The 19,397-nt window shown below is 33.6% G+C and overlaps 1 protein-coding gene across 3 annotated transcripts in view; it reads right to left on the reverse strand.

Annotated features, from left to right (window-relative positions):
- The window catches only part of Dcc (DCC netrin 1 receptor), a 1,126,179-nt gene that overhangs the window by 103,753 nt on the left and 1,003,029 nt on the right, over positions 1 to 19,397 (reverse strand). For all 3 annotated transcript variants that reach the window (XM_033757479.1, XM_033757478.1, XM_033757477.1), the window contains exons 19-20: positions 11,342 to 11,449; positions 3,976 to 4,170 (exon numbers count right to left, since the gene is read on the reverse strand). In XM_033757479.1, coding sequence (XP_033613370.1) covers positions 3,976 to 4,170; positions 11,342 to 11,449 — 303 coding nt within the window. The remainder of the gene's footprint in view (positions 1 to 3,975; positions 4,171 to 11,341; positions 11,450 to 19,397) is intronic.

The raw sequence follows: 19,397 nt of genomic DNA on the forward strand, positions 1-19,397 counted from the left end.
TAATGTATATATATAATGTATATATTAAATGTACAAATAAAATTAATTTAAAAATATAGAGAATCTAAATATTTAAATCATAATGCTATTAACAAAAATCTTTCAGACGAATAGAACCTATGTCTGTTACATCATGAAACAGATTTTCAAACCAAAGATCAATTGTAATTTCCCTCAATTTTAAATAATATGTATACATGTCCCATGAAAAGTTATCTTAATATGTAGTTGACTATGAATTTTAAATTATTCTTTGGAGAATGGTATAGGATTTTTTTTAAAACTAAAATGCTTCAAGATTTATATCTTAAAAATTATTTTCTTGAGCCGGGGATTTAGCTCAGTGTTTCCGCCGCCTGCCTTGCAAGTGCAAGGTCCCTAGTTTGATCCCTGATACCAATATATATGTATATAACTGAACTTTGATTACAATGAAAAAGCTGTACATATTTAATGTATACAACTCTATGAGACTGGGCATAGGCATACATGACCATCAGTGTCATTAACGTATCTACCACCTCCCAAGGCTTCCTTCTCCTCCATCTACATCATCGTGGTCATCGTCACTGTCCTTGTTGTCATCATTCTTGTTATTGTTGCAAGAATATCGTGATTTTTGCTTCCATTTCCCACTGAAGACTAAGGACTTCTCAAATTACATTTTTTTTTTTTTTTTAGGATTAAAAGTTTGCTGATGATAGGGTCTTTTAATAGGCAATCGCATCCCATGTGGCCTCTGGAGAACAGGATTCTAACCTGAGATCCTAAAGGAGACTTTGAGGAAGGACTCTGTATTGTCAGAAGCACCATGCCAGGTCTCCAAGAAGAAGAAAGAAAAATATTTCAGGATTTTAAGTAGCCAGACGATATGGAAAATGCATAGGTTTGGTATCCAGAGCAGGGCAAAACCCCTGAAATCATGCTAAATAGTGTCTCATGTTCAGTGGAGAACTGTGAAGAATGATGCCAGTGGAGCTGGAGAAAGGTAACTGACCACATCTTATCTCCAGTCTGTTTCTTCCTTTGGTGTCAATAATATTGCATGCATCACCAGCTGTCAAAGATATTTTTAGCAGTGATTAAAAAATGTTGTATATTTGCTTTTTTTTTTAAGCAGAGCTAGATTGGCTATAACTTAAAATACTTTTCATATAGCAAAAAAGATTATGTATTGATGAGTACTTCCCATTAAAGACCAGCTGGATTCTAACTTTTACTAAAAACAAATAATGGCTTCAAGGTTTTGTAATTGTTGCCTTGAACTTTTAATTGTTTATGTCATGTGTCAAGAAACTCATGTATTTTGTCACAAATTAATCTGAACATTAAATATCTTCTTCCATTCTGGTACAGTTTTCAATGTGATTTATTCCTAGCTTGGGGAGAGATACAACTGCAAACGATGCTCAGAGGACGGACCATACTGTACTGAGCGCTCACTGCTAGAGATTCTGCTTCTCTGCATGTAGAAAGTGAATCCCTTTAGACATTTAGCCAACATGGAGCCAAATACTGTATTGGAGGGAACTGACCTAGAGACAGACAGGCATCTCTCAATGTAAGGGAGGCCTGGGAAGAAAATGGAGAATGGAGATACATAAATATTTGCAGTCCTATGTGATCTGAGAATAATGATGAGATTCTTCTAATTCACATTCTATGGAAAGAATTGAGCGCATCATATATATGTATATACGTAAGTATATAGTAGTATAATTCCTGATTGCAAATGTACTTTTAATTCACCAGTGATAACTGATTGAGTTTCTCAAAACTCTCTGGCTGGTTGCTCATACAAAAAGATAAAAATCGAATCTTAAGGAGAAAATGTTGCTATTTTTTGAAGTCTAAAAGTAAAAGAATGAGGTTTGTGTACGCTTGCCTGGGGCATAATTTGCAAGGAAGCATTTACACATTACCCGTTACACTACTGGGAGTTTCTTCAGCTTTAGCAAAACAACCAAGATTTTTCTCACTGTCAAAAAAAGTTACATTTTGATGAATAGAAACCTGATGTTTTGAAGCACCTTTGGGAATCTAAAAGTTTAAATCAGAAAGCAAAAGCATGATTTTATGTCCTTGGTATAGATTTGGTTCATTATGGCTTTAAATTCTTCTAATGAGTAATTTAGTACATCTGTCATTGCAAGTGACATGCAAGATGCATGTATGTACAATGACAATTATTGATGAAGTGGACAATATAAATATTTTTGAGAAATTTAAAATGCACACAAGACATCAAAAACTCTTTTACCCTATGAACAATGTTTGCTTAAAGATCTGAGCTATTAGCGTGAGATAGGCAATATTAAATATTAAATTCACTTATTAGAAATAACTTTTTAGACTATTATTCATAGAACAAACCAGAACTTGTCCCAAAGTTCTTGTTAGTTTTGTAATCATTTGTAGATGAGGTTAAAGTACTGATATTAACAGTCCCAAGTGAAATGTTGGATTCATTAAATAATCTCAGGATGTTTATCAGAGTGGACCCTCTTTGCTCTTTATTACACGTGGACACCTTAAGTCAGTGGTGGTGGACCTATGGCATGTGTGTCACAGTGGGCTGTTTGCTCTCACTGTAAGCTCCAAAAGGCTCATTATCACCGCCTTAAGTCATCTTAAACACTCTTTGAGATCTTTCAGCCGGTATACATCGTGAACATAAAATTAATTTGTTACTTTTCCATAATAAAGATAACAGTATTTGCAAAACATTATCCAGTTATATTTCATTCTTCCACAAAAAGAACAACCAGGTGCCTTTTCATTCTTCATTTGGAATAAAACTTGATTTAGACATAAAGTCCTTAAAACCTGGATAAAGATCAGCTCATTTTTTTTCAAAGCCCTTTTCCAACTTCTACTCCATCATTCAGTAGTATCATGCAGGCTTAAAATAAATACCTACTTGTGTATTTTTGGCAAATTTTCAGATTAACTATTACCAAACCCAGTTTTTTAATAGATCATTCATGAGAATTCAAAAGTCCACTATTATCTTCCTTGGAGAATTAAGAGTGCTCCTCTTTTTTAGTATATAAAATAAATGGTTAGAAATGTCAATCATCCATAGATATCTAATTTCATAATTGTTTACCACTGTGTATTTCTAAGTTTTCTTCAGGATATTTAGTAATAATATGGTCATAGATTTAAGAGCCAAGCTATCCTTCCTTAAAACAATGCACATCATGCCATAAATATACATCTTTAAATATTACCATGTATTGAAATATACAAATTATTTTCCCTTTTAAATGATGCATACTCTTGAAACTATTCATCCTCCAAAAAATTAAAGCTGTGCTCAAAACAGTAAGAGCTTACATGAGACTTGAGGCTCATGAGAATCTTCTTGAGACTTAGTCTTTTTCTATAAGAACATAAAATTGTCTTCAAATTGAGTAGTTATTTATATTATTACAAGCATGTGGAACTTTCTTCCAGTAATGATACTATATGATTTTTCTTCATTGTTTTTACTGTGGGTTCTTGAAATACATATATTCATTTTTAAGAAATTTTCTCTCTTGCCACATAAAATTTCCTTCAATGTATAAGGATGATAGTTCCTAAAAAGAATTCAAATTGGTGATACTAAACCAGTCACATAATCCTGAGCTTTTAAATTTTTATTCTCTTACATAAAATGGCTGAAGAGTTTTATTATATTTTGAAAAGAACCAATATACATGAAATCAATATAAAAGTCCAAAAGGATTGTAAATTTATAAAGCTAAATTATGTCTGCCTTGTGCTGATGGCAGAAAGTATGCTAACGCAATAGATCTTTCGTTTGACAAGTTTGTTTTGAGCATAAAAGGTACATTTTAATTTACTTTGAATGTCCATTGCACCCATGTTGCCAACAGAAATGGTGTAAGGTAGCTTCTAACACAGACTGCAGAAGTGTTTTTATAAGTCCCATGGAAAAGGAAGTCACAATAGGAAATGAATTCAAACCTTTCAGAGTCCTGAAGAGGATGGGATCAGAGAGGGGCCCAACTCCTTTTGCATTTCGAGCTTGAATTCGAAAGTAATACATTGTGTCAAGGTTGAGATCCATGATTTGATGAGTAAGCCGATCACCACTGATTGTTTCCATAATCCAGTCATCAATTGGTATGTTCTTATCCAAGGTATAAAACAAGATGTAAGCTGCATAAATAGACAAATACATCTTAATTTAGTACATTGAATACTGTAATTCTGCATCCAATCACCTGTATTTCCCAAATATAATTTGCAATAATTATATGCCCACAATGTATAAACTACTATGTTGTTTTGCAAGTAATTTACTTATATTGCAAACATTAGATAAATAATTGCTTCAATATACAGAATGAGAAAATGAAACAGGCCATTAGAAATAAAAATATATGCAACATTTTAAAATGCATGCTTTCTGCTACCAATAAATCCTGATTATTGGTCTGTTGTGATATACAAGCATGATGAAAAATGCAAAAGAGTGATAACAAGTCTGTATAACTCACTGCCTTCCAATAAGGAAAATGCATAATATTTATTTTGGCTTGTGCTTAAATAATACACTGGAAAGTATAAAAGCTCGTACATGTTTAAAGTGTTATAAAAATAAATGATCATACTTTATTATTATCATAACTCTGCAAAGTTGGCAGGGGCAATGTTGTTCTCCTTCCAGAGATGATTGTGCTAAAGGTGACTGAAGCTACTTGGTAAAAGGGCTGGAATGATATTCTCTACCCTGATAGTAAAGGTCAAACATTATTTCCACTCTTCCAACATAGCTAGGAAAATAAATAAATTCTGCTGGATAACTGTAGGTGATCTAGTTAATGTCTCAAAATTTAATAATGACATTTGATTGGTACTATTAATTCTCTGTGTTAGGGGATATGTTTCATAAATATTAATAGTGCACTCAGTTATGATAGTCTAATGTTCATGCAAGCACATCAGGTATTTCTATAAAGTAGCCATATTGTAACATTAGTGATGTAACTTTTATTTAAAGATATCAATAAATAATTCTTATATTATTATCCCACATGAAACTGTACAGAGCTTATTGTGGATATCTTTGCTACATGAATGTGGTATTGTCTCCATTCCTGCCAGAATTATGCAATATCTTCATTGCACAAGTCACAGAAGTCTGTGGGTCTATTCTTATATATTCAATGCATTATTTATAAATAACTCCCTTAAAAACTATAGTCTTCCATGAATCACCTTTCTTCCTAAGTCTCTCTTGCCCCCATTTGGTCTGGGAACTTTTATACATTGACCTTTACAATGATTATATCACAGAGTTCTTTGACTCAGGTTCACTTCCCTCTTACAATAATCATGCACCATATCCACATTTCAACATAAGCCCTCAATGGGTTCTTTAGGATTCAGCAATGTTACAAACTCCAGCACCCTAAACCCCATTTCTCTTACAATCTGACCAATGCTAAAACTATTTTGTGTTGGCTTTAACTTTTTCTGGTGTTTCCTAAAGCTGTTAAATCATAAAACATACTGGAAGAATGAATACAAATTATTAAAAATAGACTCTGAGGAAGGTCTGTTTGACTTAATACCTGTGTGAAAATTCATTGATGGCTCCAATCACTTCTATGAGCTGATTTTACTACTTGTGTAATCTTTTCTGTCTGGCCTTAGATTAATTCAAAGACTTGCTTCTAACAAACAAATACAACACATAAGATGGATATCTTTTTTATAATTATATTTCATAAGACTATGATTTCTATTTTGATAACAGGCTCTAACAACTCTGATAATGCATGCTGCCAAATGGAGAAGACCATGTAACTGGATGTAGGAGTGTCTTTCAACCAAGATTCAGGAAAAAACTGAAGGCTGTTAACAACCACATAAAGTTAGAAGCAAATATTTTCCCAGTCAAACCAAAGATAAAACTTCTGCAGACCAACACCTTAATTTGCAGCCTTGTAAGAAATCCCAAAGCAGATTACTTAACTAAATTATGCTCTGATTCCAGACAACAGAAGCTGAGATAACAAACATGTGATGTTCTAAGTTACTAAATTTGTGGTCATATTGTCTCAAATAATTAGATACATAGAGTTGATTTATGTGATTAAGCAAGGTCAGGAATCACTGCTTTAGAGGATAACGGGGGATCCATACCTATTTTGGCATTTGTTCTAATGTCAGTGTTATAAATACACAGGTCTTAAAATGCTGAGAGCTCAAGAGAAGGTAAAAGACTTGATGTAAAGAATTCTATAAAACTTAAAAATGCTATGTGACTCCTTCGATGAATTAATTAAACTTGGAAGGCTAAAATTCGAAAGGGACTGTAACAGTTTTAGATAAATGGGTTGTTTTCTGGCTCATGTATATAATACGTTTAAAACTCAGCAACATCAACAAAACAGCCTCATACTCTTTCTAGAATGATCTCCTTTATTATCCATAAAGAACCGTATCTATTGAGAAGGCAGCCCTGGTAACAGTAATTTTATTTTTTAGTTTCATTATATGCATTTCTCATCTCTTCAAAAGGATGAAAACCTTCCTTTAATTCAGGAGTCACATATTTTATTACTTTTTTATTCCTCAACAAAATCTACTAAGAGTCCTCACATAATAGGTACTGAAACTCCCATATTAAATGAAATTCTCTAGCCTGTAAGCATGGAAGTTTTACATTCGTGGTATCTAATGAAATTCTTAAAGTTTTCCAGGGCTGTTATAAGTATGGGGTAAAGCAAAATGTTCACAGAATTGTGCTCCCAACCCAGGCCAGCTACACTTATTCTAACTTTATTAATTTATCCCAAGAAACAAAATATTTGCTTTCACTATGATTTGTTTACATGAAGATTATTTATTTGAATATTTTAAATGACAGTTCTGGAATCAAATAACCAAAGTTAAATGTCTAAGTATCAAGTTCTAAGCATTCCACATTGTTAGTTAAAACATTTCCTAATATTTATGGGAAAGTCTAGCCTTTTAGGAATGTAATTCAAGAACTAAGATAGTGAACACAAACAAATTATGCCATTAATTCTAAAAAATGGCCTCCGGGACAGCACACAACTTCACTTAAGAATGCAAATTTGGTATATTTGAAAGACACTGAATGTATTTTTGACATCTTTTTTCTCCAATTCATTTATTTATAAGTCCTTATAAAGTTAATTATTATATATACAGACTGACAATCAGATTGATAGGCCAAAAAACATATAAACATAAAACTTAAGTCATTTGTAGGAAAATGAATGCAACTTCAGACCATAATGTTAAATGATGTAATGACTGACTTTAAATTTAAATATCCCATGATTTCTCATATATGAAAAACTCAGTAGATAAATGAAATATGAAATAAAAGGCAGCTACTATAAAAGGAAAAAAGAGAATCAGAAAAAGGTTATTGTAATCCAGCATGGACAATGTATTTAAAGCGTACCTTGATTTAGTATAATTGACATCTTACCTTATAGATTTCTATAACATGTGTTGAACAAAATGATTGGTTTCTTGCTACATTTATATGCTTATATATTTATTTCTCTGTGTTCAAGTCTTTGTATTTCTTTAGTTTTTATATTTCCTTTTTCTACCTTATTTTATCTCTTTCTCACCACAACTGGCCAAAATATGAGGGGTATTATATTTTATCACAGTTTGTAAATTCTAAGACTGCTAACTCAACTAGACGCCTGCATTTTGAAATCATATGTAAAACATAATATCATACACCAGTCATTTTGACTAAACTTATAAAATAGGCAATTGTAATTCCGGAAGCAAAATGAGATAATGTGTTCAATTCCTCTTGTCCCCTCTTTTCTGTCCTTTGTGTTGATCTTCCAGTGCTACATAGATTTCCTGCCAAGGATCAGGTAGACTTCTAAGTACTGGCAAGGCCAAGCTAGTAACATGACTCCTACTGACAAGGAGCTCAACACAGTGTGTGCTTTTAATTTTAAAATAAATGATTATGATAAACCTCTACCAAAAGGTTTAGATTTTCTCTATTACTATATGGAAATGGGATAAGAAAGAAGTCAAGATGACTGAATTTCCAAATTTGCAAATGAATACGTTGTGAAGACTTTTCAAAAGATGGGGAGTAAGAAATTTAGATACTATTAATTCCAAGGAGGATTCACAATCTTGGATGGTCTTCAGCTCATCAGGGGACATAATGCATTATTTTGCCAATTGTGATGGGAAATACAAAAACGAAGATACAATAGGGGAGATTGGGAATGACAGGAAGGTGAACTTGGACATATGCATTTAAATCTTTTTTTGCATGGAGATACAGATTTCAGAGCTATAAGTATTACCAGTCACATGGACTCTCGTAGAGGCACTTTTCCAGAGAAGTAATACAAGAAATTAAAAGTCCAACATTCTGAGAAGTAACACTTAAGGAATAGGTAGACAGTTTATCTTTAAATAAAACTGTGAAGCTGTAGATTTGGAAATGGAAAGTGGTTTGTGTATTTTATGAAAGTCAAGAGAGGAGAGAATTTTGAGGGAGAAGAAATGGCCTAGATTAACAAATGACACAGAAAAGGAATATGGTCTTATTTGTGAGACTGCACTATATTTAACAAAGTGATCTCTGACTCTGCTGTCTGTGTTAGTCCCTAAATTGAACTGCTTTGAAACTGCATTTCTTTAGATTAGTGTTTCACAGTTCTGGGTGGAAACTAAAATCACATAGGAATCTTTTAAAAAAGAAACATTCCCAGCTCCTATTTAAATGAATTAAATTAAAACTCAGTTAAGAATCACTAATTAAAGTCAAAAGACAACTAGTAAATGGGAGCAGAACAGTTCAATAGTTGATTATAGTTCTCAATTTCTAATCCTAGCTTTGCCAATTCTTGAGTATCTGAATTTGGATGAGTTATGTACTCTAGAAAGCCTTAAACTCTTTATATCAAAGGAAAATAATATGAATATGTTATCGTGTACTATACAGTATTAAAATGCTGAGCAGAATGCTAAGCATATAATAAATACTTAATGGATTTTGAACAAATTTCTTCTGAATATGTGATACTAGTAATTTAAGAATTGGGTTTATGATCACAGAATTTAGAAACTGGAATTATCTAAATTTTCTCCTTTGTGTTCTTTTTTTAAAAAAATCTTTTTTAAAGTGCTTACATTTACAAATTGATGGACTGGGTTCTATACCAAGCACATTAGTAAAGCCTCTTTATGGAATGGATTTCTAATTGGAATAATAGCTAATTTGCTTTAGCACTTCACTATTATAGGTAAGAGAGGTTGGGGAAATAAATGGCTTGTCGATCCCCTACCCCAAACTAAGAGCTTGGGTTCTTAACCACCATGCTCTACAGCTGTCCACTTGAAGGAATGGGGAAAAATGGAGACCATACAATTTGGAAGCACATCCTTTGCAGGCATACTTGCACCCTGCCAAACTGGGACTGAGCTCACATTTTCCTTTGACTTGCATAAAATGCTGAGTGTACCCAGTCGGGGCCCTCTGCCTAGTGGCCTGAGATTTTGAATATTTTATTACCATATTCTCCTAAAGTAATTTGAATGAAAGAACCCAAACAGGAATGCAATAGAAATTCTCTGAAAGGTTCTTAGTGTTTAGTCCCTGTTAGATTGAATCAAAATATCTCAACTTGATGATCACAACTTTGTTCAAATGAATGAGTCAGACTTTTAAAGGCAAAAAATAATGTCTTGCATAATTTCATTGTGAATGAATGGATTTTTATCAGAGAGAACTATAGAACAGACAACTCTAAAGTATGTAGCTATTTCTGATATATGCAGCAAAATTTTGGCACATAGAAACATATGATTTATATTAATTTATATTTCTTCTTATGTGCCAGACTTCTAGTTTCTCCCCGAAAAGCAAAATTAAGCTTTCTTTCTGAATTGAAAACATATTCTATTGTTTATACTGATTACCTGAAGGTATTTATTAAAATAAAAGTGGAGAAATTGAGTGGAGAATATAATTTATCCTTCACCAAAATAAATGTATATTTTTTCATAAGAACTTATTTTCACTTAGACAATTTTTACTGTTTTTTTCTTAAATGTATTATCTATGGATTTATCATGTGCTTATAAATAACTTTTTATGATGACATAAGATAAAAATAAATAAAAAACTACAAAAGTACTGAAATAGAACCAATGAACACAGATCATAACACTGAGAGGGAAAATAAAAGAAAATTAGAGTGAGCCAGCTTTAGTTTTAAAGGCCTGGAACACTGACAACTGAACATATAAGATTTGAGGGAGACTTTATATCTTCTTTTCCCATATTTGTCAGCTCAAATGAAAATTCTGTTTGCTCTTGCACTAAGAGTAATTTCCTAGAGAAAATAAATCTTCACCATAAATATCAATCACATTTGGAATTTTCACATTATCTATTATTTTTGCAAAATTCAGAATGTAACTCACACAGTGAGTGTGCCATCTGAAATTGCAATTTCCTTGCTTATCACTGTATCACAGAATAACTGACTCACTCTGTAAATTTATAGTACTGCAATCCACCTCTTGAATGAGAAAGAAAAAAGAAGAAACAGTAGTGACTCTTAACATGTTCCTAACCCAAAGGTTCAAGTTAATTAGACTATAATGTGCACATTTTGAGTTATACAATATTTTTCATAATAATTATATGCTATGGAGACGTCTATTAAAAGCCTAAAGTGATCATTTAAATGCAAAATGTCTGATAGAACTCCATTATATTTTTCATACTAAATTAACATTACAGGCTTCTAATGGATGCTTTAATTAGGCATTGATGTTATCAGCAATATTTGGCAAAATAAAATCTGTCACTGTGAAATATTCATTATATTCAGTTTCTGTCAGTCAATATTAAGTATTTTCTGAACCTTGTGATTTAACTAAGAAGCTAAAAGCTACGTGAGAAATTAAAATCCCCAGATTTCCTTCATATGTGCTATACAAAAAATATGTGGTTATTAGGTAGCTTTTGTATTTTGTAACTGTTAAACAAAGAGCTTCATTTTACCTTTATACTTAGAGACACTCTATAGGAAAGTTATCTTAATGCTCCATAGACCAAAAAACCTCAGGTTTATCCTATTAGAAAAACGTTTTCTTTCACAAAGCAACTCCAATGAAAGTGGTATGTGTGTGTATTTATATGCACCATTAAAGAATTCTATGGCCTATGGGGGTCAGAGACGGGTCAGAGATGCCCAGACAGAAAATAACACACAAAAATTGAGCTAAGCATGTGAGCCCTACCCCGCCAAGGCAGGACTCTGCTGGGAAAGCAAGCTAAGGTGCTTACCGGTGATTTTACCATTGGCTTCCAAGGGAGGCTGCCAGCTGACAATGACAGCACGAGGCTTCCCTTCCCGAGTAATGACAGTCAAATCCTTGGGAGCCGAGGTCGGGGCTGCAAGATGAGACAGAAACAAGGCCTTGTCATTGGTTGTCAACAAAAACAGAAGCTGGTGGGACTTTTAATCATGACGTGATGCTCAGAATCTACCATGAAGAATCCCTTCTTTACACTGCCATTTATAATTTAGTTTAAGGATTTCAATTACATAAGCAAACGAGTTATACAACATGATGGCTTCCCATGAAAGTGAAGTGACATCTCAGGGGTGAATGTAGAGAGGGATTAGGGTTAGTGTTGATTACTTTGATGACTGTAGATCTTTAAGACAGACTTTTGCTGCACTTGCAGTTTATAAATGAAAATGCCACCTAATTCTTTATTTCCTTAGAAGCAAAACAAGAGTTAAAGCCCAAGTTGAAACATGTAGGCTACACGCCATACTGACATCTTCTAAATACAAATATAAGAATGAAAAATGAAATACAGGAATTAAGGAATTAAGGAATCGACAAGTAGCTTCACTTAATTTGGCATGAAATAAACTGGAGTGAAAAATTTTGCATGAAATAAGTTGGAATGAAACTTCTTCAAATTGTGCTTAAGTCTTAAATATATTTGATGGTAGAAGCAAACTGGCTGATAGGCAGTATCTTTCAGGCTTCTTCCAATCATTTTTCTCGTTATGCTTGGAAAGAGAGTTTTCTTCTTGGGAGCTAACAATGCTCCATTTCTATTAGCTACACTCTTTGTTGCCCTTTGCTTGTTTGACACCGGCAGACTGAGAGCATATCTACACTGTATGTTTTGATTCTTTTTTTTTACTAGCACCTTTGATTTATTTGAATAGATTGTCATTAAAGTATCCAACAGAGGGTCATGATCTGATTTTCTGTTTTAAAAGAACCACTGGAGCTTCTAAATTAAGAATATGCTTTAAAGATATAAGAATATACTTTAAAGAAATAAGACTGTATTGGTACATTATAGGTATACAATATAGTGACATTCATCATTGGAAATTTGTACCTTTACATAGTCTATCTTGGTTCTTATTTTTCCCCATTCTCTGCCCTCCCTTCAACACCTTTATCCCTCTCTATTTACAAAGACTTTGTTTCCATTTTTTCACTTTCTCATATTAATTCCATTCCCTTCTTTCCTTTCCCCAATTCTTCCCATTTCCCCTTCCCCTTTGGACCTTTTCTTCCTATTTCACAATATCTGTTATGACTTTTGATCCTTATTTATACTTTGTTTCTCACACCAGGGAAACTATTCAGTATTTACACATTTGTCCTATTTCATTTAAGAGTATCACTTCAATGTGCATCCACTTAGCTATACGTGTCTCTGATTTCTCATTTTTAATGGCTGAGCAGTACTTCATTATATTAAAAAACAAAAAACAAAAACAAAAGAAACTCACATCTTCTTTATCCAGTTCGGTTGTTTTCAAGTTTTAGCTATTACGAACTGTGCTGCTATGAATATGGGTGCACATATATCACTGTGGTATGGTTCTTTTAATTCTTTTGGGGAGATACTCAGTAGAGAAACAGCTGGGTCAAATGGGATCTCTAATCCTAGTTCTTTGAGGTATTTCCATTCTGATTTCCATAGTGGTTGCACCAGTCTACACTCCCACCAATAGTGGGGAAGGGTTCCTTTTTCCTTACAGCCCTGCCAGTATTTCTTATTGATTGATTTCATGATAAGCAGCCCTTCTTTCTGGGGTGAGGTGGATGAGTATGTAACTCAGTGGTTCAGTGCCTGCTTGTTTGGGTTCTCCACCCTCCACCCCACCCCCAGAGATCAAACTCAGGACCTTGCACCTGCAAGGCAGGTACAGTGCCGCCAAGCTAAATCCATGGGCCTTGTTTGGGTTCTTGAAAAACTCCCTGAGTCTGTGTATTTTATGATACAGAGCTTGGTTTGTAAGTCAGATCCAGCTTTACTCTAAGTATTCACACTGGTTCTTCTATGGGTCATGTAGTATAGAACCTGGACATTTCCTATTCCTTATTTTCAGCATCTCTTCCTAAGTTCCAAATATGAACCAAATAGAAAAAAGACCAATTATCCACATCTATCATTCCACTTGCTTTCTAATTCTCTGAAGTTCAGGGTTACTGGCATTTCAGATTTTCTCAAATTACACCTAATTTTGGCACACTGATATTTAAACTTTGAGATTAAAAAAAGGAGGCAAAAAAAAAATCATCAGGCAGAAAAAAAATAGAAAAGGGTGAATAGAAAGAGGAAAGAAGGACCAGAAAGAAGAGGAGGAAAACATTTGATATGGAATTGCTCTGGATTATAGAAATTCTGATATCAAAAATTAGCCCAAAAACAATATTGAAAGGAGATTTATTATAGCAAAATGCAATACTTTAAGAAGAATTACTCCCATAAAGAGCTTATTCAACATATTTATAGGCCATTAGGAAACTAAAATACCAGATTAGATTATGTAACAGGTATAAAATTGAATTTTCAAATTATGAAAGAAATTAAAAGATATGTATTTTTACTAATCAGAACAGCTTATTACCTCTATTAACATTCAAATTGATGTTCATTTAGAAAATAGACAATGATGCTGATTTGATTGCTTTACATAATCTCTTTTAGTATTCAAAAAATAAAATAACTTTTAAACTTCTACTATTAAAATAATGCATTCAAGAGCTGGTTGTTCAAAAAAATCAGTCCACGCCTAACTCACTTCATATTCTGTGTAAGGCCTTTCTGAAGAATCCATGAGAACGTCAGTAAATAGAAAATTTGGTATTTAAATTAAGGGCTAGATCATTTAGGATTATCATATTAACTGGATTCTCTGATATTTAGAAGAGAATTCAGCCTTAATAACATCTCACATAGAACACTTCCAGTCTGCTCCAGAATCATGGTGTCCTGTGGCTGGAGGGAGAGGGAGAGATGGGAAGGGAACATTGTCTGTCCAAGTTCCAAGTAGACTGGACATGTGGATTTAGGGATCTACAGCCTGGCATGCTTCAGTTGTTTCAAAATTGCAATGAGGATAGAATGATTAACATTCTTACTACAAATAATGGGTAAGTAGGTGAGGTAATGGATATGTAAGTTTGAACCCTTCTAAAAACATCACATTGTATCCTGATACATAATTATTTGTCAATTAAAGATAAAAAGTAAATATAAGTGAAAAAATGAATTCTTATTGACTACTCATTATCTCTGAATTAAATATAAGTAAATAAGTAAATTCCAGACCATCTATTTATGGTTTATTTACTTAGAATTGATGCTTTCGTTTTCAGACTCCTTTTTACTTGCTGAGCTAGGGACACTGTGCTCATCATTTTGAGCTTTTCATACGTGTCTTTTGAACACTATTCTTTCTTTCTTCTGTCCTCCCTTCCTCCCTCCTTTCCTCCTTTCTGTCTTCATTTCATAGTACTGGGGCTGAACTCCTGGCCACACATGCTAAGTGAGCTTGCTTGCTTGCTTTTTTCTCTCTCTCTCTTTTCTTTACTTTTCTCTTTTTTCTTTCTTCTTTCTTCCTTCTTTCTTCCTTCTCCTCTTCCTCCTCCACCTCCTCCTCCTCCTCCTCCTCCTGCTCCCCCTCCTTCTCTCCCTCCCTCACCCCATCCATTTTTGCTAAACTGCCTAGAGCTTGGTGTCCTCCTACCTTGGTATCCCAAGTTCCTGGGATTATAGTCATGTGCTGTTCCCACTCCTGGTGAACACATCATCATTCTGACATATACTTGGCTGTCCACATACATGCTGCTCCTTTCCTGTGGAAGTCCCTGCAGTGGTGCCTGAGGATCCACCTAGGACATAGCTAAGAACTCCTTCCTTTATATCTCCAGGCAGACTTTATACCTTGTGTGTTTGATTTGATTTCAACTTATCCACAGTTTTGTTCTAGACTTCTTATGTTGCTTCAGGAGTGTTTCAAAATTGGGCTATTATTCTTTAAAATTCTCATTTGAGTTATTATTCTTTAAAAATTATATCAAACAATAACAAATGTTGGTGGGGTGGTGGGGAGAAAGGAACCCTTCTCCATTGTTGGTGGGAGTGCAGACTGGTGCAACCATTATGGAAATCAATATGGAGATACCTCAAAGAGCTTGGACTAGAGGTTCCATTGACCCAGCCATCCCTCTGATGGGTATCAATCCAAAAGAATTAAAATAATCATATCACAGTGGTATATGCGCACCTATGTTTATAGCAGCAGTTTGTAACAGCTAAAATTTGGAAACAGTCCATTTGCCCATCCATTGGAAACTGGATAAAAAAGATGTGGTTTCTCTATAAAATGGAATACTACTCAGCCATAAAGAATGAGAAATTAGATTCATTCATAGGAAAATGGATACATATTGAGGATATACTCCTAAGTGAAATAAATAAGTCATACATGTGTAAATACCAAATAGTTTCTCTGGTGTGAAAAACTATAATAGTACATAAGATCCTAGTGAGATAATTGACAATGTGAAATAGGAAGAAAAGGGCTAAAGTGTAGGGAAAATGGGAAGGGTAGGGGAAAGGTAAAAAGGGAAAATAAAAAAATATGAGAAAATGAAAAAATGGAAATAAAATGTTTGTAAATGTGGAGGGGAGGAGGGGGTGAAGGGAGGGCAGGGTTACGGGGAAAAATGAGAACCAAGACTTGTCATGTAAAGGTACAAGATCCTAATAATGAATGTAACTGTACTGTATACCTAAAACGTATCAATAAACTCAATAAAAATATTTTCCTTCCTTTTTGCCTGTGGGCTCAACAGTTACAAATGAATGTTATTATACAACTCTGATTGATATTATGGCCCACTAGTTGAGCACTGCCCTCTGATATTTCTGGATCTCAAACAAAATTTTGCACATTTAAATTTCTTTGTTAAGTACTTGAATGGATGGTAATGATCGCTATTTAGAATATTTCAGCAATGGGAATCCTAGGCATTTGTTACTTGGACTGCCCCGAGTCCCATATGCTCCATTTCCTTTTACAGAAGCACTTTGCTTTTTCCTCTGAAGAACAAACTCATATGTGTCAGGTGACTGGTACAACAGCAACTGGGAACTTTATGGTCTTCAGCCCACTCATTTTTAAGTTTATGTGATCTCTTCCCAAGCCATTAAGATGCTGTTTATCCTCTGAAAACCCTAATTGGATACAAGGGAGGAAAAAAGATCAGGGACCATTTTCATCTCCAGAATTAAGGATTATTTTAGTGTTACATCATTGCCTTTTCTCTTTTACTTTCCTTTTTAGTTTTATTTTAGGATTCCCTATTTTAATGTTCATACAGAGATTTCTTTAACTGAAATACCAAACAGTTTCTTTGGTGTGAAAAACTATAATAGTACACAGGATCCTAATGAGACAATTAATAATGTGAAATAGGAAGAAAAGGGCTAAAGTGTAGGGAAGTGGAAAGGGTAGGGAAAAGGTAAAAAGGGAAAATAAAAAAATATGAGAAACTGAAAAAATGGAAATAAAGTGTTTGTAAGTGGGGAGGGGAGGAGGGGGTGAAGGGAGGGCAGAGACAAGGGGAAAAAATGAGAATCAAGACCTATTATGTAGAGGTACAGAATCCCAATGATGAATGTAATTGTATTGTATACCTAGATTGTACCAATAAACTCGATAAAAAGAAAAAAAAAAGAATTGAATCATTGTGATGGCAGCACCTTGTAATAATAGTTAAACAGATCATTACTCATCCTTCAAGTCTGGCTCCTATCCCTTTCCAATATCTGATTATTTCAGATATCCTTCCAGTTATTTTTATTTTACTTAAGTTAATCAGAATAAAATAAAATAGTCACCATTTGACAGAATGAAATATTTTACATCAAGGATTTTCCAACCACTCTTATGTTCATCGTGAACCATTTCAGTACCTAAAACTGTGCATCCATAGTCTTAATGTGCTTCTGGAGTTAGCAGCAAATTTAGAGTTATTTCTTGCACTTCATTTTTTTCTCAGAGTTATAAATCTCTGGACACCTGTGAATTACTTCTTGCTTTTCATCATCACCAAGGGATCTCATCCACATGCTATTTACACCTCTGTCTAGATCGTTATGTGATTTGACAGTCACCCTTTATACAGCCACATCTCTTAGAGTGAATATCTTTTTGTCAGCAATGTGTCTTACCATTGGTGTCCATATAAGGTTAAGAAATTGATGAGAAATCAATGGTGTGTATTTACCAAGACAGAAGTTGATGTGCATTTTATGCTTATGAAAGGAAAAAAAATGAGCAAATTTGCTTGCTTTGAAGTAAAATTACTACTCCTTCACTAAGGGAAGATCAGATTTTTTTTTTTACTAGTTTACATTTTACTCCATTATTATCTTTTCAAGGAAAAGGAAAGAGAATAGCATATATATATATATATATATAGTATATGTTTGGATAGAATGAATCTCTTTCTTCTGTTTTTAATTTTCCTAAGAGGCCAAGAATATTGACATAAAAGAAAGTTTTAAAATGAATAGTTCATGTACGTGTAACATGTGAAGTAGAAGAGGAGGATGTTAAAACTAAATTAGTATATATTCCCTGTATATTATCAGATCATAGTACAATCAAGCTGGAGATGAATAGCACAAGAAACCATAGGAACTTCACGAACACATGAAAATTGAACAACACTCTCCTGAACAATTGATGGATCACAGAGGAAATTAAAGATGAAATCAGACAGTTTTACAAATAAATGAAAATGCCAATACAACACACAGGAATGTATAGGACTCAGTGAAAGCAGTTCTACATGGAAAATTCATAGCACTGAATACCCACACTAGGAAAACAGAGCAAGCTCAAAGAAGCAATCTAATGATGAATCTTAGACTCCTAGAAAAACAAGAGCAAGAGAAACCCAAAGATCACAAAAGAGAAGAAATTATAAAGATTAGAGCAGAAATCAATGTAATGGAAACTAAGAAAACAATACAAAAATAAATGAATCAAAGAGTTGGTTTTTTGAAAGAATAAATAAAATTGATAAACCCTTAGCTAATCTTAGCAAAAAAAAAAAAGGAAAGAAAAGTCTCAGATACATCCAATTAGGAATGAAAAAGGTGAAGTCACAACAGATCCAATGGAAATCTAGAGGTAGTCAATACCTACTTTGAGAACCTGTACTCTAACAAAATAGAAAACACAAAAGAAATGGACAGATTTCAGATACTTATTAATTACCAAAGTTGAACAAAGATCATAAAAACTTTTTAAACACCCCAATTACAATCAGTGAAATTGAAAATGTAATTAAAAATTTACCAACAAAGAAAAGCCCAGGTCCTGATTGATTCACTGCTGAATTTTACAAGACGTTTAGAGAAGAACTACTGCCATTACTCTTCAAACGTTTCAATGAAATTGAAAAGGAAGCAATATTTCCAAATTCATTCCTAGAAGCAAGTATCACTTTATTCCCAAACCAGGGAAGATGCAACTAAAAAAGAGAACTACCGGCCAATTTCCTTAATGAAGATAGATGCAAAAATCCTTAATAAGATACTAGCAAACAGAATACAGAAGATCATTAAGAAGGTCATACATACTGACCAAGTTGGATTTATTCCAGGGATGCAAGCATGGTTCAACATACGTAAGTTGATAAATTTAATACACTATATTAACCGAGTCAAGCACAAAAAAACAAATGATCCTCTCGATAGATGCAGAAAAAGCATTTGACAAAATTCAACACCGATTCATGATAAAAACTCTGCAAAAATTTGGAATAGATGGTCTATATCTCAATTTAATAAAGGCTATTTATGAAAACCAGCAGCCAACATTATATTAAATGGCCCAAAACTGAAAACCTTCACGTTAAAATCAGGAACAAGACAAGGATGCCCACTATCACCACTCCTCTTCGATATAGTTCTGGAAACATTAGCCATAGCAATTGGACAAGAGAAAGAAATTAAAGCAATAAAGATAGCAAAGGAAGAAGTTAAAATGTCATTA

The sequence above is a fragment of the Fukomys damarensis genome, unplaced genomic scaffold (genome assembly GCF_012274545.1).
Source record: "Fukomys damarensis isolate Sample0158 unplaced genomic scaffold, DMR_v1.0_HiC HiC_scaffold_30, whole genome shotgun sequence".
Classification (NCBI taxonomy): Eukaryota; Metazoa; Chordata; class Mammalia; order Rodentia; family Bathyergidae; genus Fukomys; species Fukomys damarensis.